The 21,828-nt window shown below is 57.3% G+C and overlaps 2 protein-coding genes across 2 annotated transcripts; both read left to right on the top strand.

Annotated features, from left to right (window-relative positions):
- The first annotated feature begins 270 nt into the window (after positions 1–270).
- LOC122524540 (serine/arginine-rich splicing factor RS2Z33-like) lies at positions 271–813 on the top strand. Its single transcript, XM_043646850.1, has one exon. The coding sequence runs from the start codon at positions 271–273 to the stop codon at positions 811–813; it is 543 nt and encodes a 180-aa protein (XP_043502785.1).
- A 3,865-nt stretch (positions 814–4,678) lies between these two features.
- On the top strand, positions 4,679–6,820 carry LOC122524541. Its single transcript, XM_043646852.1, has one exon. The coding sequence runs from the start codon at positions 4,679–4,681 to the stop codon at positions 6,818–6,820; it is 2,142 nt and encodes a 713-aa protein (XP_043502787.1).
- The last annotated feature ends 15,008 nt before the right edge of the window (positions 6,821–21,828 follow it).

A 21,828-nucleotide genomic window follows, 5' to 3' on the forward strand; every position in this document is an offset into this window, starting at 1 on the left:
ATAAACCTTGAAACCATAGGTGTCAAGGGACTTGCTTACAGAAGGGGCCTCACGGGCTCCTTCATTTGGGAGGTTCGCGGCAAGGACGCCCAAACAAAGGCGGACAGGGTCGCGGAGGCGATGAGGGGGGTCCTCCCTGAGGCCAAAATTTTGAGGCCTCAGAGGACCTCCCCCATCAGGTTGGAGGGTTTGTACCCAACAACCACCCTCACCGCGATTAGGTGCGCCTTGTTGGAGGGGAGGTCGGGCATTGACCCGAACCTAATTACCATGGGGGAAATCCGACCGGGCAGGGGTGGCCGCTACGAGGCCACGGTGGTGGCACCGACGGCCCTTGCCCGGGCGGCTATAGACAAAGGTAACATTCTGGTTGGGTGGGGGAGAGTGCGGGTCTTCCCTGTTCGACCCAGGCCCCTGAGATGCCACAGGTGTCTCGCAAGGGGCCACGTTGCGGCCTTTTGCCCGGCACCTTCCGCGAGAACGGACGTTTGTTTCCGGTGTGGTGAGCCGGGACACGTCGCTCGCGAGTGTGGGGCCGGCCCCAAGTGTCCGGTCTGTGCGGAGGCGGGTCGCCCCCAGACCTCGCACAGGGCGGGTTCCTGGGAGTGCCCACTGGTGCCTCCCATTAGACGCAGGGAACAGATGCTGGTGGTCGCGGACAAAAACGCCGCGCCAGTGCGAGTGAGTGATATACCGGCCGACAATAGTGCGGGACCGAGTGCGGGACCTAGTGCGGGCCCAGCGATCGATGCAATGGAGGTTGAGCAGGCGGCTCCTGCCTCTCCATGCAGACTTAATACTATTTTAGAGTAAAATGGCGGTGATCCAAGTCAACCTCAACCATGCGCGTAGGGCCCAGGATCTGCTGGGCCAGCGAATGAGGGAGGTTGAGGCGGACATCGCCATAATATCGGAACCGTGGTGGGTTCCCCCTGGGGATGAGAAATGGCTCTCATCCCTGGGGGGGTCGCCCCTCGCCGCGATTCTCGTGAGCAAAGGCGGAGGAACCTGCAGCCTAGTGCGCAGGGGTTTGTTTTTTGTGGCCGCTAAATGGGGGGACTCGCTGGTAGTCTCTGTCTACTTTCCCCCCAGCGAGGATATCAGTAAATTTTGTAGACTCCTTGATGAGCTCGAAGAGCTCTTAGGATCATTTCCCACGCTTCCAGCGTTGGTTGCCGGAGACTTTAATGCCCGGTCCCACAGTTGGGATCCGGAAGGCAGAAGTAACCTAAGGGGTGAGTTGCTCTGCATGTGGGCCAATAGGTCGAACCTAAGCCTGGGCAACCAGGTTGGCCACCCCACGTGCGTTCGGCCGCAAGGGTCGAGCGTTATAGACCTTACGTGGGGATCTCCGACAGCCATCGTCCGCTTATCGGATTGGAGGGTGGATGAGGCCGAGTCCCTTTCGGACCACCTGTATGTTATATTTAACTATAGGCGTGAGGCTGCAGGCTTCCGAAGCCTTTGCTCTAGGGAGAGAATTTTTCCTAGGTGGGATACGAGGGCTGTGGACGAGGATAGGCTCGCCGCAGCCCTCGTATCCGCCGACTGGACACGGAACAATGGTGCCAGTGGGGAAGACTTAGTGCGGTGGTTGAACTGTTCCTTGGTCAGGGCATGTGACTTTGGTATGCCTCGGGTCAGAACAGGAGTGAACCGGGTGAGTGTGGTGCCGTGGTGGTCTCGGGAGATTGCCGCCCTTAGGAGGGAGGCAATGCTCTCGAGAAGAAGGCTTCAAAGGGCTCGACGCAGCGGCGACCTGGCTAGGATAGGGGAGTGCCTACACAGCAGGAGGGAGGCCAAGAGGGGTTTGGTCCGTGCTATCAGGAGGGCCAAGGCTTCGGCCTGGAGGGACTTCCTCACTACCATCGAGGAAGATCCCTGGGGGAGGCCATATAAGCTTGTGATGAACAAGCTTAGAGCTCGGGGTCTCCCCCCCCTTACTGAGGCACTGGACCCCTCTCTGCTGGCCACAACCATCGAAACCCTGTTTCCGAGGGACGGCCAACCAGTGTCCCCGAACGAAGACCTGCGGGACCTGGCTGGGGTGGAGGTGCTGCCGGAAGAGGTGCGCAGGGCCGCTACCAAGATTGGCCTTGGAAGGGCACCAGGCCCTGATGGTGTGCCGGGACTGGTGGTGAAAAAGGCTGCTGACATCTGCAGCGGGGGACTGGCTCGATGCTTCTCTGACCTCTTGAGGAACGGCGTGTTCCCGGAGCGCTGGAAGAGGGCCGGGCTGGTCCTCATAAGAAAGAGGACTGGGGAGGACATCTCACCGGGTTCATTCAGGCCCATATGCCTGCTGGATGAGGTGGGGAAGTTATTCGAGAGGTGATCGTCTCCAGGGTGAGCGAGTTTTCGGAACTTAGAAGTGTACTATCGCCGAGCCAACATGGCTTCAGGGTGGGCCATTCCACCCTTGGGGCTTTGGGGAGGTCAAACGTTATATACAGGAGTGCGTGAGTGAGGGACGGGTTGGTGTCCTAGTGTTGTTGGACATTGCCAACGCGTTTAACTCGCTCCCCTGGATGACCGTTATTGACTCATGACGAGGTGTGGCTTCCCCACCCATCTAGTTAATATTACCAAGGACTTTTTTAGGAATAGGCTCCTGTCCTTTATAGGAGGACAGGGCACTCTACATAACGTAAGCGTGACGTGTGGGGTCCCACAGGGTTCTGTCCTGGGCCCCACACTGTGGAACATCGCCTACGACCGGGTCCTCCGTGTCCCGCTGCCGGGGGGGTCTCGTGTCGTCTGCTATGCGGATGACACGGCCCTCCTGTCAGCGGGGCGGGACCCGGCTAGTGCGATGTTAGCGTGCGAGAGGGACCTCGAGGTCCTAGTGAATGAGATAGAGAGTTTGGGCCTTAAAGTGGCGCCGCACAAAACGGAGGCGATGGCCTTCCCTGCCTCTGCCTTCCGCAGACGCAGGATTGCTCCCCCCCCTGTGATCAGACTCAGGGGGGTTTGTATTGCGGTTAAGCCCAGCGTGAAATACCTGGGCATAGTATTAGATGCAGACTTGTCATTTAGGCCCCACTTCGAGGCCTTAATTCCTAGAGTGCAGGGGATCCTTCGGTCCATTGGGAGGATCCTTCCGAACCTTCACGGACCGAGGGAAAAGAAGCGACGCCTCTACTGCAGCGTGATCCACTCCGTGCTCCTTTATGGTGCTCCGGTGTGGTGGCGCGCTGTTGTGGAAGATCAGAGGGTCAGGCGGGCTGTTCGGGCCCTGCAAAGAAGGGTAGCAATCAGGGTGTGTTGCGCGTATAGAACGGTGTCCTTCCATGCGGCAATGATGGTCGCGGGGATTATTCCCCTCGACCATCTGGCGCCGCAGCTGGCGGACGTCTACGCAGCGGTCCGGGAAGCGGAGGATCCCGTTTCCCCTAGGACAAGGGCCGTGCTGGGCGCTATTGCCAAGAGGAGGGCAATTGCCTCATGGAAGGAAGAAGAAGTAAGTCTCGTTGGCGCAATTGGAGCAACGGGGGTGCGTGTGAGGGCAGCCATCGCTTCCAGGTTGGATGAGTGGGTTGGAAGGCCGTTTTCTTTGGAAACGACCTTCCACACCACTCAGCTGATGACTGGCCATGGCTGCTTTCCCGCGTACCTATACGGTATCAGGAAGGCAGACTCCCCGCGGTGTTTTCACTGCGATGCGGGGAACGATGATGCCGATCACACCCTGATTGAGTGCCCTGCGTGGATGAATGAGAGGGCCTCCTTGGTCAGGGAACTGGGGGGGGTGCAGCTCACTCTCCCCGGGATAGTCGGGCGATCCCTGGATACCCCGGGGGCGTGGGCTGCATTCCAGTCCTTTTCAGGACTAGTTATGAGGGCCAAGGAGGATGCTGAGAGAGAGAGAGAGTTTGCTCAGAGAAGGATGTGCTAGGCCGCGTAGGAGAGTAGCTCCTAGGCGGCCCCCCCGGGCGAGGCTCCGGACGGCTTTGGCGGCGACTGGCCCGGTCTAGTGCGCCGCTTTCCCCTGAGAGATGAATGAGCATGCTCATGCATGGGTTGTATGAACCCGACCATTGCATCATGGGATGGATGGTCGGGTTAGTGTATATAGTTACATAGTAGGTTTAGGTTGCGCCCCACCGTGGGGTGCAACAACTTAATTATAAGATGTATGTGAGTGTGTGTGAATGGAGAGAGCCTGGAAAACACCGACCAGGCTCATCGGGGTGGGAGCGGGTGAAGTATGTGCATGTAGCACGGTTCCGCCCCTCCCACCCAACGAATGAATGTGAATTGCACCAGGTGGGTTTTTAGTCGGTAGGAATCCGACACTCCCTTGAGTACCGGGCTCAAGGGGCCTATGAAGGTTTTCCCCCTGACGAAAAAAAAAAAAAAAAAAAAAAAAAAAGGGTTGCGTCAGGGTTGCGTCAGGGTTGCGTCAGGGTTGCGTCAGGGTTGCGTCAGGGTTGCGTCAGGGTTGCGTCAGGGTCCCCCCCGTGGGTAGGGGGTAGTAGAATACTCCCACAGTATTCCCTGCTTGTCGTAAGAGGCGACTAAAAGGGAGGGTATGAATGGTGTGTGTATGTTCTTTGTATGGCTATTTCTATCTTTAATTCTTTCTATCCCCCCTTTTTTCTACTCTTTCTTCGTCTCTTACTTCCTTCATTTCCTCTCCTTTCCTCTGGGCTTGTGCCTACCTGAATTATAAAATAATATGGAGAGTACAAGTTCAGAGATTAACCCGTGTGGGAGGGATACCCACACAACGGCGGTGTTTGGTGGTGGTAGGACAGGCCACCCACCGTCGTCATCCTACGACTGTCATGAGTCTGCGGTAGGCAACCCGGCCCAGACTCTGGTTAATGCCTCGGGAAGTTGTTCGCAGGTAGGTGACCTGGCCTGCGAATTGACCAAGGCATCAGGAAAGGAGGTACAGATGGAGGAATGGCAGAAGGAGGCCAGAGCCATGGAACAGTTGCGGTTGACGGACCCGGAGTCACCGATAAAGACCAGGAGCAACAAGAGATTGAGGAGCATAATCACGTCGTCGGATGAGGACGACTGCCTCATCGTGGAAGAGGACGCGCCGGGAAGAAACCAGACGCCGCTGACACTGGAGGCGGGAAGGCTGCCAGAGAAGCTCAGGGCGTATTTAAGAGGAATAGAGAAGGAGAGAGCGAGATGCTCCAATATTAAAGGAGAAGTGTCGGGAAGGATAAAGCGACTTGTTAAGGAGTCGCTCATCATTGCCGACGTAATGGAGGAAAGGATGGAGAAACAATCCGGCTCCCGGTTCTCAAGAGCTGAAGCAATATACCAGCTGAGGACGGAAGCTAAGATCAGAGACGAGCAGATTCGTCAAATGGAGGGAGAAATCGCTAGGCTCCAAAGGGAGCTTAAAAAGCGAGAGGCAGAAAAACAATGCCATGGAGTGAAGGCGATTGCTACCCCGAACCAGGGAAGGCAGGCGCCTACGATAAACAAGGTAACCCCATCTCTGGAGAAGAGATTGGAGGATGCCAGGATTGGGGATGATATGAGCTGTGTGACGGCGGTGCTAAGGGACTTCAGCAAAAGTATTGAGGCCCTGCAGAAGACACAGCTCGAAATGTGGAAGGTGATCAGGGAAACCAACAAGCCACCCCAGCGGGAAACGGGGGGGACTGCGGTAGGGGGGAAGGGAAGTGCTCCCGCCCCGGGAACCTCGAGGGCTCCTGCCCAAAGGGTCCCTGTCGTTAGTAATGCTGTTCCCCCCTCACAGGATGGGTTTGTCGAGGTAGTCGGGAGGAAGAAGCGACGCCAGCAGACGAAGCCAACTGTCGGACAAGAAAAGACTACCACATCGGGGGATCGAGGTGCCACAGGAAGTGGCACCAAGAAGAAAAAGAAAAAGAAGAAGAAGAAGAATCGCAACGGTGGGACCAGGGAGACAGCTGCGGTCTCACTGGCGTGCAATGAGACATTATCGTACCGGGATGCTCTCGCCAAGGCCAGAGAGAGCATTAGCCTCAAAGAGTTTGGGGTAGAAAAGGTGACGATGAGGAGGGGTCTAACGGGGGCCTTCATCTTCAGCATCAGGGGGAAGGAGGCTGCTATTAAGGCAGACCGGGTAGCCGATGCCTTGAAGAGGACGGTGCCGGAGGCCAAGATCGCCCGGCCGCATAGATCGCGGTCCTTTAGGCTGGTGGGTATTGACCCAAGCCTGAATATGACCGTGATTAGGAATGCCCTCCTCGCCATAAAGGGGAACATTGACCCAAATAAAATCTGGGTTGGCGAGATCAGGGCGGGCAGGGGACGTCTCTGGGAGACGGTTGTCTCTGCCCCGGTAGAAATGGCCCAGGCTGTCATCAACAGGGGAGGGGTAGACTTCGGTCTATACCGGGCAAAGGTGGTCGAGCTTCGGCAAAGGCCACTGCGTTGCCACCGCTGTCTGGCCAGGGGGCACGTCGCCATGAGTTGCCCTAGTTCAATCTCTAGGGCGAACCTTTGCCATCAGTGTGGCCAACCGGGCCACAACGCAAAGGACTGCAGAAACAAAATAGAGTGTCCGGTATGTAGGGACGCTGGGCACAGGAACAGGAGCCATCGCGCGGGGAGCTGGGAGTGCCCGGTGGTCCCTCCGCGAAGAGTGAACAATGAAGCGCGCGCGTCCGCGGGTAGTGAGGCTCGGGTGCCTAGTGTTTCGACGGGGGAAGAGGGTATGGAGGTGGACGCGGACCTATCCACCCTCACAGGAACATTGAACGATAAAGCTGCGCAGGGCAAGGGCTGCGATAGAAACAGGTGTGCGGGGCCTGCAGAAGTAGCGGGGGTCAGTGGTGTAAACACCAACAATGTCCCTTGCCCCCAGTGAGTGTTGCGTGCAGGTGAACCTGAACCATGCGCGGGGTGCGCAGGATCTGCTGATCCAGCGTATGCGCGAGTGTGGGGCGGGGATCGCGATCATCGCAGAACCGTGGTGGGTTCCGCCCGGTGATGAGAAATGGTTCTCATCCCTGGGCGGGGCTCCGCTATCTGCGGTACTGGTGGGTGAAAGTGGAAGACCCTGCAGTCTGGTGCAAAGGGGTAGCTTCTTTGTAGCTGTCAAGTGGGGGGACTCGCTGGTGATTTCTGTTTACTTTCCCCCCAGCGAGGTAATTAGTAAATATTGTAGGCTCCTAGATGAGCTCGAAGAGCTCTTAGGAAGATTTCCTACCTCTCCAGTGCTGGTGGCTGGCGACTTTAATGCCCGGGCCCACAGATGGGATCCCGGGGGTAGGAGTAACCTAAGGGGTGGGTTGCTCTCTACCTGGGCCAATCGGTTGAACTTGCACCTCTTCAACCGAGCTGGCTCCCCCACGTGCGTTCGGCCGCAAGGGTCGAGCGTCATTGATCTCACGTGGGGCTCGCCAGCTGCTAGTATCCGCTTATCGGAGTGGAGGGTAGATCAAGCTGAGTCCCTTTCGGACCATGCATATGTAATGTTCAAGTACTGCCATGAGACTGCAGGGGTCCGAAGCTTGAGCCGGCCAGGCAGGACTTTCCCTCGGTGGAATGCGAGGGCTGCGGACAAGGACATGCTTGACGCTGCCCTTATATCGGGCGACTGGACTCGTCCCAGTGGTGAGTGTAGTGCGCGAGATTTCGTCAAGTGGCTACGCGGAATGTTGGCGCGTGCATGTGACGTGGCACTGCCGAGAGCGGGGAACACGAGGAACAGGAGGGGGAAGGCATGCTGGTGGTCGCAGGAACTGTCTGCTATCAGGGCAGAGGCGACGGCGGCCAGGAGACGCTTTCTAAGGGCCAGGCGCAGTGGGGACCAAAGAAGAGTGGAACTGTGCCTGGAGGACCGCAGGGAGTCTAAAAGACAGTTGAAGAGGGCCATTAGGAGGGCCAAGGCCGCTGCCTGGAGAGACTTCGTGGGGACGCTTGAGGCGGATCCGTGGGGCAGACCATATCGCCTGGTCATGGGGAAGTTGAGGCCATACTCAGCACCCTTGACGGAGGTACTAGAGCCAGAGGTGATGGACCGGGTGCTGGGGGGCCTGTTTCCCCAAGTGGAGCGGGACAGCAGGGGGGACCTCCGCGGTGTCCAAGTGGATGGTGCGGCGGTAACGCTGGAGGAGGTGCTGGCTGCGGCAAAGAAGATCGCCGGTGGAAAGGCTCCGGGACCGGACGGGGTCCCGGGCATAGTGATAAAGGCAGCAGCGGTCCACTGCGGGGTCGGCCTGGCTGAACTGTTCACGGAGTGTCTCAGGACCAGTAACTTTCCAACAGCCTGGAAGAGGGCAAGACTGGTCCTAATAAAGAAGAAACTAGACGCCCAACCGGATCTGCCTGGCTCCTACAGACCGATCTGCCTACTGGATGAGACCGCGAAACTGTTTGAGCGGGTAATAGTGGCAAGGATGAACAGATGCCTGGAGGCAGGGGGTCTGTTGTCGCAGGCGCAGCATGGCTTTCGCGTCAGACGCTCGACGGTCGGTGCCATAATGGTGGTGAAAAACGCAGTGCGGGAGTGTGTGGACAGTGAGTGCGTCGGGATCCTGACTTCGCTGGATATTAGGAACGCTTTCAACTCGCTGCCGTGGGAGACCATCTTCAGGGCGCTGGATGGGATGGGCCTTCCCACATACATAATTAACATCATAAGGAGTTACTTGTCCAACCGAACATTATTATTTGTCGGGAAGAGTGGACAATTAAAGGAAAGACAGGTCTCGTGCGGGGTTCCGCAGGGTTCGGTGCTGGGACCAACCCTGTGGAACATAGCCTATGACAGTGTCCTCCGGGTTCCGATGCCGGGGGGCTCCCGGGTCGTCTGTTATGCGGACGACACGGCCCTTCTGTCATCGGGGCGGGACCTGTCGGAGGCGATCGCGAACGCGGAACGCGACCTGGATGTGCTGGTGAGTGCGATCGAGGAGCTTGGCCTCGAAGTGGCGCCACACAAGACGGAGGCAATGGCCTTCCCTGCCTCTGCCCTCCGCAGACGCAGGAGTGCACCGGCCCCCGCCATTAGGGTTAGGGGGTCTAGAGTTGTTATAGGTCCCAGGGTCAAGTACCTGGGCGTGGTGTTAGACTCCAACCTTACATTCAGGCCCCACTTCGCGGCCTTGATTCCGAAGGCGGAGGGGATCCTTCGGTCCCTTGGAAGGCTCCTTCCGAACCTTCATGGACCGGGGGAGAAGAAGAGACGCCTCTACAGTAGTGTGGTCCAGTCGGTGCTCATTTATGGGGCGCCGGTGTGGTGGCGCACTGCTGTAGAGGACATGCGTGTCAAGCGGGCCATTCGTTCGTTCCAGAGGAGGGTGGCGATCAGGGTGTGCTGTGCATACAGAACGGTGTCGTTCCATGCGGCGATGATGGTTGCGGGGATCATTCCTCTCGACCATCTTGCGCCCCGGCTGGCGGAGGTGTATGTGACCCTTAGTGGTGCGGAGGAACCTGTTTCTCCGGCCATTAAGGCGGCGCTGGGCGCTGAAGCCAGGAGGATGGCGGTCGCTGCATGGAAGGAAGAGGAGATAAACTTAATAGGAGTAACGGGAGAAACAGGAGCGCGGGTTAGGGCAGCCATTGCTGATAGGTTGGATGAGTGGGTTGAAAGGCCGCACTCCATAGGTACGACCTTTCACACCACTCAGCTGATGACCGGACATGGTTGCTTCCCTGCATTCCTTCATAGAATAGGAAAGGCGATATCTCCGCAGTGCTTTCACTGCGGAGCAAATGAAGATGACGCTGACCACACCCTGGTCGACTGCCCTGCGTGGGTGAGTGAGCGGGATGATCTTGTTGGAGAATTGGGGGGGGTGCATTTCTCCCTCTCTGGCATACTCAGGGCATCCCTGGATATGCCGGGGGGGTGGGATGCATTCCGGTCTTTCGCGGGGCGTGTGATGAGTGCGAAAGAGAATGCTGAGAGAGAGAGAGAACGGGGGTTGCGTGCGGCGCCGCAGAGGAGACTTGCTCCTAGGCGGCCCCCCCGGGCGAGACTTCGCGTGCCTGGGGCGACGAATGGCTAACGGCTGTGCGTCGATTCCCCCTCATCGAATGGAGTTACTTGTAGATTGTACTGGAGTGCGAGAACTGTGTGTTAATACGGTGTGAGAGTGGTGTGGGCCTGACCGAAATATTGTTTTATTGTAAGGTCAGGCCAGGAGTGAGTGTGTAATCTGCGTCTCCAGTTGTAACTGTTGAGTGCGCCTAAGTATGAGAGATTGCGCCTCCGGGGAGGAAACTCTACTGTTGAGTGCGCTGGATGTAGGAGTGTGTATGTGTGTGTTGCGGGAGAAAGCGCGGGAAAAATTTCCGACCGGGCTTACTAGGAGAGAGGCACATAGGTAATTTGAATTGTACATACTGTGCGTTGCGCCTGCCTCTTCTCCTCGCGGGAGACTCTGCACCAGGTGGGTTTTTAGTCGGTAAGAATCCGACACTCCCTTGAGTACCGGACTCAAGGGGCCTATGAAGGTTTTCCCCCTGACGAAAAAAAAAAAAAAAAAAAAAAAAAAAAGGGTTGCGTCAGGGTTGCGTCAGGGTTGCGTCAGGGTTGCGTCAGGGTTGCGTCAGGGTTGCGTCCCACAGTATTCCCTGCTTGTCGTAAGAGGCGACTAAAAGGGAGGGTATGAATGGTGTGTGTATGTTCTTTGTATGGCTATTTCTATCTTTAATTCTTTCTATCCCCCCTTTTTTCTACTCTTTCTTCGTCTCTTACTTCCTTCATTTCCTCTCCTTTCCTCTGGGCTTGTGCCTACCTGAATTATAAAATAATATGGAGAGTACAAGTTCAGAGATTAACCCGTGTGGGAGGGATACCCACACAACGGCGGTGTTTGGTGGTGGTAGGACAGGCCACCCACCGTCGTCATCCTACGACTGTCATGAGTCTGCGGTAGGCAACCCGGCCCAGACTCTGGTTAATGCCTCGGGAAGTTGTTCGCAGGTAGGTGACCTGGCCTGCGAATTGACCAAGGCATCAGGAAAGGAGGTACAGATGGAGGAATGGCAGAAGGAGGCCAGAGCCATGGAACAGTTGCGGTTGACGGACCCGGAGTCACCGATAAAGACCAGGAGCAACAAAAGATTGAGGAGCATAATCACGTCGTCGGATGAGGACGACTGCCTCATCGTGGAAGAGGACGCGCCGGGAAGAAACCAGACGCCGCTGACACTGGAGGCGGGAAGGCTGCCAGAGAAGCTCAGGGCGTATTTAAGAGGAATAGAGAAGGAGAGAGCGAGATGCTCTAATATAAAGGAGAAGTGTCGGGAAGGATAAAGCGACTTGTTAAAGAGTCGCTCATCATTGCCGACGTAATGGAGGAAAGGATGGAGAAACAATCCGGCTCCCGGTTCTCAAGAGCTGAAGCAATATACCAGCTGAGGACGGAAGCTAAGATCAGAGACGAGCAGATTCGTCAAATGGAGGGAGAAATCGCTAGGCTCCAAAGGGAGCTTAAAAAGCGAGAGGCAGAAAAACAATGCCATGGAGCGAAGGCGGTTGCTACCCCGAACCAGGGAAGGCAGGCGCCTACGATAAACAAGGTAACCCCATCTCTGGAGAAGAGATTGGAGGATGCCAGGATTGGGGATGATATGAGCTGTGTGATGGCGGTGCTAAGGGACTTCAGCAAGAGCATTGAGGCCCTGCAGAAGACACAGCTCGAAATGTGGAAGGTGTTCAGGGAAACCAACAAGCCACCCCAGCGGGAAACGGGGGGGACTGCGGTAGGGGGGAAGGGAAGTGCTCCCGCCCCGGGAACCTCGAGGGCTCCTGCCCAAAGGGTTCCTGTCGTTAATAATGCTGCTCCCCCCTCACAGGATGGGTTTGTCGAGGTGGTCGGAAGGAAGAAGCGACGCCAGCAGACGAAGCCAACTGTCGGACAAGAAAAGACTACCACATCGGGGGATCGAGGTGCCACAGGAAGTGGCACCAAGAAGAAAAAGAAAAAGAAGAAGAAGAAGAATCGCAACGGTGGGACCAGGGAGACAGCTGCGGTCTCACTGGCGTGCAATGAGACATTATCGTACCGGGATGCTCTCGCCAAGGCCAGAGAGAGCATTAGCCTCAAAGAGTTTGGGGTAGAAAAGGTGACGATGAGGAGGGGTCTAACGGGGGCCTTCATCTTCAGCATCAGGGGGAAGGAGGCTGCTATTAAGGCAGACCGGGTAGCCGATGCCTTGAAGAGGACGGTGCCGGAGGCCAAGATCGCCCGGCCGCATAGATCGCGGTCCTTTAGGCTGGTGGGTATTGACCCAAGCCTGAATATGACCGTGATTAGGAATGCCCTCCTCGCTATTAAGGGGAACATTGACCCAAATAAAATTTGGGTTGGCGAGATCAGGGCGGGCAGGGGACGTCTCTGGGAGACGGTTGTCTCTGCCCCGGTAGAAATGGCCCAGGCTGTCATCAACAGGGGAGGGGTAGACTTCGGTCTATACCGGGCAAAGGTGGTCGAGCTTCGGCAAAGGCCACTGCGTTGCCACCGCTGTCTGGCCAGGGGGCATGTCGCCATGAGTTGCCCTAGTTCAATCTCTAGGGCGAACCTTTGCCATCAGTGTGGCCAACCGGGCCACAACGCAAAGGATTGTAGAAACAAAATAGAGTGTCCGGTATGTAGGGACGCTGGGCACAGGAACAGGAGCCATCGCGCGGGGAGCTGGGAGTGCCCGGTGGTCCCTCCGCGAAGAGCGAACAATGAAGCGCGCGCGTCCGCGGGTAGTGAGGCTCGGGTGCCTAGTGTTTCGACGGGGGAAGAGGGTATGGAGGTGGACGCGGACCTATCCACCCTCACAGGAAAATTGAACGATAAAGCTGCGCAGGGCAAGGGCTGCGATAGAAACAGGTGTGCGGGGCCTGCAGAAGTAGCGGGGGTCAGTGGTGTAAACACCAACAATGTCCCTTGCCCCCAGTGAGTGTTGCGTGCAGGTGAACCTGAACCATGCGCGGGGTGCGCAGGATCTGCTGATCCAGCGTATGCGCGAGTGTGGGGCGGGGATCGCGATCATCGCAGAACCGTGGTGGGTTCCGCCCGGTGATGAGAAATGGTTCTCATCCCTGGGCGGGGCTCCGCTATCTGCGGTACTGGTGGGTGAAAGTGGAAGACCCTGCAGTCTGGTGCAAAGGGGTAGCTTCTTTGTAGCTGTCAAGTGGGGGGACTCGCTGGTGATTTCTGTTTACTTTCCCCCCAGCGAGGTAATTAGTAAATATTGTAGGCTCCTAGATGAGCTCGAAGAGCTCTTAGGAAGATTTCCTACCTCTCCAGTGCTGGTGGCTGGCGACTTTAATGCCCGGGCCCACAGATGGGATCCCGGGGGTAGGAGTAACCTAAGGGGTGGGTTGCTCTCTACCTGGGCCAATCGGTTGAACTTGCACCTCTTCAACCGAGTTGGCTCCCCCACGTGCGTTCGGCCGCAAGGGTCGAGCGTCATTGATCTCACGTGGGGCTCGCCAGCTGCTAGTATCCGCTTATCGGAGTGGAGGGTAGATCAAGCTGAGTCCCTTTCGGACCATGCATATGTAATGTTCAAGTACTGCCATGAGACTGCAGGGGTCCGAAGCTTGAGCCGGCCAGGCAGGACTTTCCCTCGGTGGAATGCGAGGGCTGCGGACAAGGACATGCTTGACGCTGCCCTTATATCGGGCGACTGGACTCGTCCCAGTGGTGAGTGTAGTGCGCGAGATTTCGTCAAGTGGCTACGCGGAATGTTGGCGCGTGCATGTGACGTGGCACTGCCGAGAGCGGGGAACACGAGGAACAGGAGGGGGAAGGCATGCTGGTGGTCGCAGGAACTGTCTGCTATCAGGGCAGAGGCGACGGCGGCCAGGAGACGCTTTCTAAGGGCCAGGCGCAGTGGGGACCAAAGAAGAGTGGAACTGTGCCTGGAGGACCGCAGGGAGTCTAAAAGACAGTTGAAGAGGGCCATTAGGAGGGCCAAGGCCGCTGCCTGGAGAGACTTCGTGGGGACGCTTGAGGCGGATCCGTGGGGCAGACCATATCGCCTGGTCATGGGGAAGTTGAGGCCATACTCAGCACCCTTGACGGAGGTACTAGAGCCAGAGGTGATGGACCGGGTGCTGGGGGGCCTGTTTCCCCAAGTGGAGCGGGACAGCAGGGGGGACCTCCGCGGTGTCCAAGTGGATGGTGCGGCGGTAACGCTGGAGGAGGTGCTGGCTGCGGCAAAGAAGATCGCCGGTGGAAAGGCTCCGGGACCGGACGGGGTCCCGGGCATAGTGATAAAGGCAGCAGCGGTCCACTGCGGGGTCGGCCTGGCTGAACTGTTCACGGAGTGTCTCAGGACCAGTAACTTTCCAACAGCCTGGAAGAGGGCAAGACTGGTCCTAATAAAGAAGAAACTAGACGCCCAACCGGATCTGCCTGGCTCCTACAGACCGATCTGCCTACTGGATGAGACCGCGAAACTGTTTGAGCGGGTAATAGTGGCAAGGATGAACAGATGCCTGGAGGCAGGGGGTCTGTTGTCGCAGGCGCAGCATGGCTTTCGCGTCAGACGCTCGACGGTCGGTGCCATAATGGTGGTGAAAAACGCAGTGCGGGAGTGTGTGGACAGTGAGTGCGTCGGGATCCTGACTTCGCTGGATATTAGGAACGCTTTCAACTCGCTGCCGTGGGAGACCATCTTCAGGGCGCTGGATGGGATGGGCCTTCCCACATACATAGTTAACATCATAAGGAGTTACTTGTCCAACCGAACATTATTATTTGTCGGGAAGAGTGGACAATTAAAGGAAAGACAGGTCTCGTGCGGGGTTCCGCAGGGTTCGGTGCTGGGACCAACCCTGTGGAACATAGCCTATGACAGTGTCCTCCGGGTTCCGATGCCGGGGGGTTCCCGGGTCGTCTGTTATGCGGACGACACGGCCCTTCTGTCATCGGGGCGGGACCTGTCGGAGGCGATCGCGAACGCGGAACGCGACCTGGATGTGCTGGTGAGTGCGATCGAGGAGCTTGGCCTCGAAGTGGCGCCAAACAAGACGGAGGCAATGGCCTTCCCTGCCTCTGCCCTCCGCAGACGCAGGAGTGCACCGGCCCCCGCCATTAGGGTTAGGGGGTCTAGAGTTGTTATAGGTCCCAGGGTCAAGTACCTGGGCGTGGTGTTAGACTCCAACCTTACATTCAGGCCCCACTTCGCGGCCTTGATTCCGAAGGCGGAGGGGATCCTTCGGTCCCTTGGAAGGCTCCTTCCGAACCTTCATGGACCGGGGGAGAAGAAGAGACGCCTCTACAGTAGTGTGGTCCAGTCGGTGCTCATTTATGGGGCGCCGGTGTGGTGGCGCACTGCTGTAGAGGACATGCGTGTCAAGCGGGCCATTCGATCGTTCCAGAGGAGGGTGGCGATCAGGGTGTGCTGTGCATACAGAACGGTGTCGTTCCATGCGGCGATGATGGTTGCGGGGATCATTCCTCTCGACCATCTTGCGCCCCGGCTGGCGGAGGTGTATGTGACCCTTAGTGGTGCGGAGGAACCTGTTTCTCCGGCCATTAAGGCGGCGCTGGGCGCTGAAGCCAGGAGGATGGCGGTCGCTGCATGGAAGGAAGAGGAGATAAACTTAATAGGAGTAACGGGAGAAACAGGAGCGCGGGTTAGGGCAGCCATTGCTGATAGGTTGGATGAGTGGGTTGAAAGGCCGCACTCCATAGGTACGACCTTTCACACCACTCAGCTGATGACCGGACATGGTTGCTTCCCTGCATTCCTTCATAGAATAGGAAAGGCGATATCTCCGCAGTGCTTTCACTGCGGAGCAAATGAAGATGACGCTGACCACACCCTGGTCGACTGCCCTGCGTGGGTGAGTGAGCGGGATGATCTTGTTGGAGAATTGGGGGGGGTGCATTTCTCCCTCTCTGGCATACTCAGGGCATCCCTGGATATGCCGGGGGGGTGGGATGCATTCCGGTCTTTCGCGGGGCGTGTGATGAGAGCGAAAGAGAATGCTGAGAGAGAGAGAGAACGGGGGTTGCGTGCGGCGCCGCAGAGGAGACTTGCTCCTAGGCGGCCCCCCGGGCGAGACTTCGCGTGCCTGGGGCGACGAATGGCTAACGGCTGTGCGTCGATTCCCCCTCATCGAATGGAGTACTTGTAGATTGTACTGGAGTGCGAAACTGTGTGTTATACGGTGTGAGAGATGGTGTGGGCCTGACCGAAAGGTCAGTTTTAGTAAGGTCAGGCCAGGAGTGAGTGTGTGCGGCGTCCCAGAAAGTGTTGAGTGCGCCTAAGTATGAGAGATTGCGTCCGGGGAGGAAACTCTACGGTGCGCTGGATGTAGGAGTGGTATGTGTGTGTTGTCGATTCCCCTCATCAATGGAGTACTTGGAGATGTATGGATGTGGGAGTGCGAGAACGTGTGTTAATACGGTGTGAGAGTGGTGTGGGCCTGACCGAAATATTGTTTTATTGTAAGGTCAGGCCAGGAGTGAGTGTGTAATCTGCGTCCCAGTTGTAACTGTTGAGTGCGCCTAAGTATGAGAGATTGCGCCTCCGGGGAGGAAACTCTACTGTTGAGTGCGCTGGATGTAGGAGTGTGTAGTGTGGTTGCGGGGAAAGCGCGGAAATTTCCGACCGGGCTTACTAGGAGAGGCACATAGGTAATTTGAATTGTACATACTGTGCGTTGCGCCTGCCTCTTCTCCTCGCGGGAGACTCTGCACCAGGTGGGTTTTAGTCGGTAAGAATCCGACACTCCCTTGAGTACCGGACTCAAGGGGCCTATGAAGGTTTTCCCCCTGACGAAAAAAAAAAAAAAAAAAAAAAAAAAAAGGGTTGCGTCAGGGTTGCGTCAGGGTTGCGTCAGGGTCCCCCCCGTGGGTAGGGGGTAGGATAGAATCTCCCACAGTATTCCCTGCTTGTCGTAAGAGGCGACAAAATAATATGGAGAGTACAAGTTCAGAGATTACCCGTGTGGGAGGAGACCCCACAAAACGGCGGGTTTTGGTGTGGTATGGACAGGCCACCAACCAGGCGTCATCTACGAGGCTGTCATGGGGAGTCTGTGGGTAGGCAACCCGGCCCAGACTCTGGTTATGCCTCGGGAAGTTGTTCGCGGAGTGGTGACCTGGCCTGCGAATTGACCAAGGCATCAGGAAAGGAGGTACAGATGGAGGAATGGCAGAAGGAGGCCAGAGCCATGGAACAGTTGCGGTTGACGGACCCGGAGTCACCGATAAAGACCAGGAGCAACAAAGAGATTGAGGAGCATAATCACGTCGTCGGATGAGGACGACTGCCTCATCGTGGAAGAGGACGCGCCGGGAAGAAACCAGACGCCGCTGACCCTGGAGGCGGGAAGGCTGCCAGAGAAGCTCAGGGCGTATTAAGAGGAATAGAGAAGGAGAGAGCGAGATGCTCTAATATAAAGGAGAAGTGTCGGGAAGGATAAAGCGACTTGTTAAGAGTCGCTCATCATTGCCGACGTAATGGAGGAAAGGATGGAGAAACAATCCGGCTCCCGGTTCTCAAGGGCTGAAGCAATATACCAGCTGAGGACGGAAGCTAAGATCAGAGAGAGCGAGCAGATTCGTCAAATGGGGGAGAAATCGCTAGGCTCCAAAGGGAGCTTAAAAAGCGAGAGGCAGAAAAACAATGCCATGGAGTGAAGGCGATTGCTACCCCGAACAGGGAAGGCAGGCGCCTACGATAAACAAGGTAACCCCATCTCTGGAGAAGAGATTGGAGGATGCCAGGATTGGGGATGATATGAGCTGTGTGACGGCGGTGCTAAGGGACTTCAGCAAGAGCATTGAGGCCCTGCAGAAGACACAGCTCGAAATGTGGAGGGTATCAGGGAAACCAACAAGCCACCCCCAGCGGGAAACGGGGGGAGACTGCGGTAGGGGGGAAGGGAAAGTGCTCCCGCCCCGGGAACCTCGAGGGCTCCCGCCCAAAGGGTCCCTGTCGCTAATAATGCTGTTCCCCCCTCACAGGATGGGTTTGTCGAGGTAGTCGGAAGGAAGAAGCGACGCCAGCAGACGAAGCCAACTGTCGGACAAGAAAAAACCACCAACATCGGGGGATCGAGGTGCCACAGGAAGTTGGCACCAAGAAGAAAAAAGAAAAAGAAGAAGAAGAAGAATCGCAACGGTGGGACCAGGGAGACAGCTGCGGTCTCACTGGCGTGCAATGAGACACTGTCGTACCGGGATGCTCTCGCCAAGGCCAGAGAGAGCATTAGCCTCAAAGAGTTTGGGGTAGAAAAAGGTGACGATGAGGAGGGGTCTAACGGGGGCCTTCATCTTCAGCATCAGGGGGAAGGAGGCTGCTATTAAGGGCAGACCGGGTAGCCGATGCCTTGAAGAGGACGGTGCCGGAGGCTAAGATTGCTCGGCCACATAGATCGCGGTCCTTTAGGCTGGTGGGTATCGACCCAAGCCTGAATATGACCGTGATTAGAATGCCCTCCTCGCCATAAAGGGGAATATTGACCCAAATAAAATCTGGGTTGGCGAGATCAGGGCGGGCAGGGGACGTCTCTGGGAGACGGTTGTCTCTGCCCCGGTAGAAATGGCCCAGGCTGTCATCAACAGGGGAGGGGTAGACTTCGGTCTATACCGGGCAAAGGTGGTCGAGCTTCGGCAAAGGCCACTGCGTTGCCACCGCTGTCTGGCCAGGGGGCATGTCGCCATGAGTTGCCCTAGTTCAATCTCTAGGGCGAACCTTTGCCATCAGTGTGGCCAACCGGGCCACAACGCAAAGGATCTGCAGAAACAAAATAGAGTGTCCGGTATGTAGGGACGCTGGGCACAGGAACAGGAGCCATCGCGCGGGGAGCTGGGAGTGCCCGGTGGTCCCTCCGCGAAGAGCGAACAATGAAGCGCGCGCGTCCGCGGGTAGTGAGGCTCGGGTGCCTGTTTCGACGGGGGAAGAGGGTATGGAGGTGGACGCGGACCTATCCACCCTCACAGGAAAATTGAACGATAAAGCTGCGCAGGGCAAGGGCTGCGATAGAAACAGGTGTGCGGGGCCGCAGAAGTAGCGGGGTCAGTGGTGTAAACACCAACAATGTCCCTTGCCCCCAGTGAGTGTTGCGTGCAGGTGAACCTGAACCATGCGCGGGGTGCGCAGGATCTGCTGATCCAGCGTATGCGCGAGTGTGGGGCGGGGGATCGCGATCATCGCAGAACCGTGGTGGGTTCCGCCCGGTGATGAGAAATGGTTCTCAGGGGGGCGGGGCTCCGCTATCTGCGGTACTGGTGGGTGAAAGTGGAAGACCCTGCAGTCTGGTGCAAAGGGGTAGCTTCTTTGTAGCTGTCAAGTGGGGGGACTCGCTGGTGATTTCTGTTTACTTCCCCCCAGCGAGGTAATTAGTAAATATTGTAGGCTCCTAGATGACTCGAAGAGCTCTTAGGGAAGATTTCCTACCTCTCCAGTGCTGGTGGCTGGCGACTTTAATGCCCGGGCCCACATGGGATCCCGGGGGGTAGGGTAACCTAAGGGGTGGGTTGCTCTCTACCTGGGCCAATCGGTTGAACTTGCACCTCTTCAACCGAGCTGGCTCCCCCACGTGCGTTCGGCCGCAAGGGTCGAGCGTATTGATCTCACGTGGGGCTCGTCGCCTGCTAGTATCCGCTTATCGGAGTGGAGGGTAGATCAAGCTGAGTCCCTTTCGGACCATGCATATGTAATGTTCAAGTACTGCCATGAGACTGCAGGGGTCCGAAGCTTGAGCCGGCCAGGCAGGACTTTCCCTCGGTGGAATGCGAGGGCTGCGGACAAGGACATGCTTGACGCTGCCCTTATATCGGGCGACTGGACTCGTCCCAGTGGTGAGTGTAGTGCGCGAGATTTCGTCAAGTGGCTACGCGGAATGTTGGCGCGTGCATGTGACGTGGCACTGCCGAGAGCGGGGAACACGAGGAACAGGAGGGGAAGGCATGCTGGTGGTCGCAGGAACTGTCTGCTATCAGGGCAGAGGCGACGGCGGCCAGGAGACGCTTTCTAAGGGCCAGGCGCAGTGGGGACCAAAGAAGAGTGGAACTGTGCCTGGAGGACCGCAGGGAGTCTAAAAGACAGTTGAAGAGGGCCATTAGGAGGGCCAAGGCCGCTGCCTGGAGAGACTTCGTGGGGACGCTTGAGGCGGATCCGTGGGGCAGACCATATCGCCTGGTCATGGGGTTGAGGCCATACTCAGCACCCTTGACGGAGGGTACTAGAGTCAGAGGTGATGGACGGGTGCTGGGGGGCCTGTTTCCCCAAGTGGAGCGGGACAGCAGGGGGGACCTCCGCGGTGTCCAAGTGGATGGTGCGGCGGTAACGCTGGAGGAGGTGCTGGCTGCGGCAAGAAGATCGCCGGTGGAAAGGCTCCGGGACCGGACGGGGTCCCGGGCATAGTGATAAAGGCAGCAGCGGTCCACTGCGGGGTCGGCCTGGCTGAACTGTTCACGGAGTGTCTCAGGACCAGTAACTTTCCAACAGCCTGGAAGAGGGCAAGACTGGTCCTAATAAAGAAGAAACTAGACGCCCAACCGGATCTGCCTGGCTCCTACAGACCGATCTGCCTACTGGATGAGACCGCGAAACTGTTTGAGCGGGTAATAGTGGCAAGGATGAACAGATGCCTGGGGGCAGGGGGTCTGTTGTCGCAGGCGCAGCATGGCTTTCGCGTCAGACGCTCGACGGTCGGTGCCATAATGGTGGTGAAAAACGCAGTGCGGGAGTGTGTGGACAGTGAGTGCGTCGGGATCCTGACTTCGCTGGATATTAGGAACGCTTTCAACTCGCTGCCGTGGGAGACCATCTTCAGGGCGCTGGATGGGATGGGCCTTCCCACATACATAACATCATAGGAGTTACTTGTCCAACCGAACATTATTATTTCGGGAAGAGTGGACAATTAAAGAAAGACAGGTCTCGTGCGGGGTTCCGCAGGGTTCGGTGCTGGGACCAACCCTGTGGAACATAGCCTATGACAGTGTCCTCCGGGTTCCGATGCCGGGGGGTTCCCGGGTCGTCTGTTATGCGGACGACACGGCCCTTCTGTCATCGGGGCGGGACCTGTCGGAGGCGATCGCGAACGCGGAACGCGACCTGGATGTGCTGGTGAGTGCGATCGAGGAGCTTGGCCTCGAAGTGGCGCCACACAAGACGGAGGCAATGGCCTTCCCTGCCTCTGCCCTCCGCAGACGCAGGAGTGCACCGGCCCCCGCCATTAGGGTTAGGGGGTCTAGAGTTGTTATAGGTCCCAGGGTCAAGTACCTGGGCGTGGTGTTAGACTCCAACCTTACATTCAGGCCCCACTTCGCGGCCTTGATTCCGAAGGCGGAGGGGATCCTTCGGTCCCTTGGAAGGCTCCTTCCGAACCTTCATGGACCGGGGGAGAAGAAGAGACGCCTCTACAGTAGTGTGGTCCAGTCGGTGCTCATTTATGGGGCGCCGGTGTGTGGCGCACTGCTGTAGAGGACATGCGTGTCAAGCGGGCCATTCGATCGTTCCAGAGGAGGGTGGCGATCAGGGTGTGCTGTGCATACAGAACGGTGTCGTTCCATGCGGCGATGATGGTTGCGGGGATCATTCCTCTCGACCATCTTGCGCCCCGGCTGGCGGAGGTGTATGTGACCCTTAGTGGTGCGGAGGAACCTGTTTCTCCGGCCATTAAGGCGGCGCTGGGCGCTGAAGCCAGGAGGATGGCGGTCGCTGCATGGAAGGAAGAGGAGATAAACTTAATAGGAGTAACGGGAGAAACAGGAGCGCGGGTTAGGGCAGCCATTGCTGAGGTTTGGATGAGTGGGTTGAAAGGCCGCACTCCATAGGTACGACCTTTCACACCACTCAGCTGATGACCGGACATGGTTGCTTCCCTGCATTCCTCATAGAATAGGAAAAGGCGATATCTCCGCAGTGCTTTCACTGCGGAGCAAATGAAGA

The sequence above is a fragment of the Polistes fuscatus genome, unplaced genomic scaffold (assembly GCF_010416935.1).
Source record: "Polistes fuscatus isolate 324 unplaced genomic scaffold, CU_Pfus_HIC Scaffold74, whole genome shotgun sequence".
Lineage (NCBI taxonomy): Eukaryota > Metazoa > Arthropoda > Insecta > Hymenoptera > Vespidae > Polistes > Polistes fuscatus.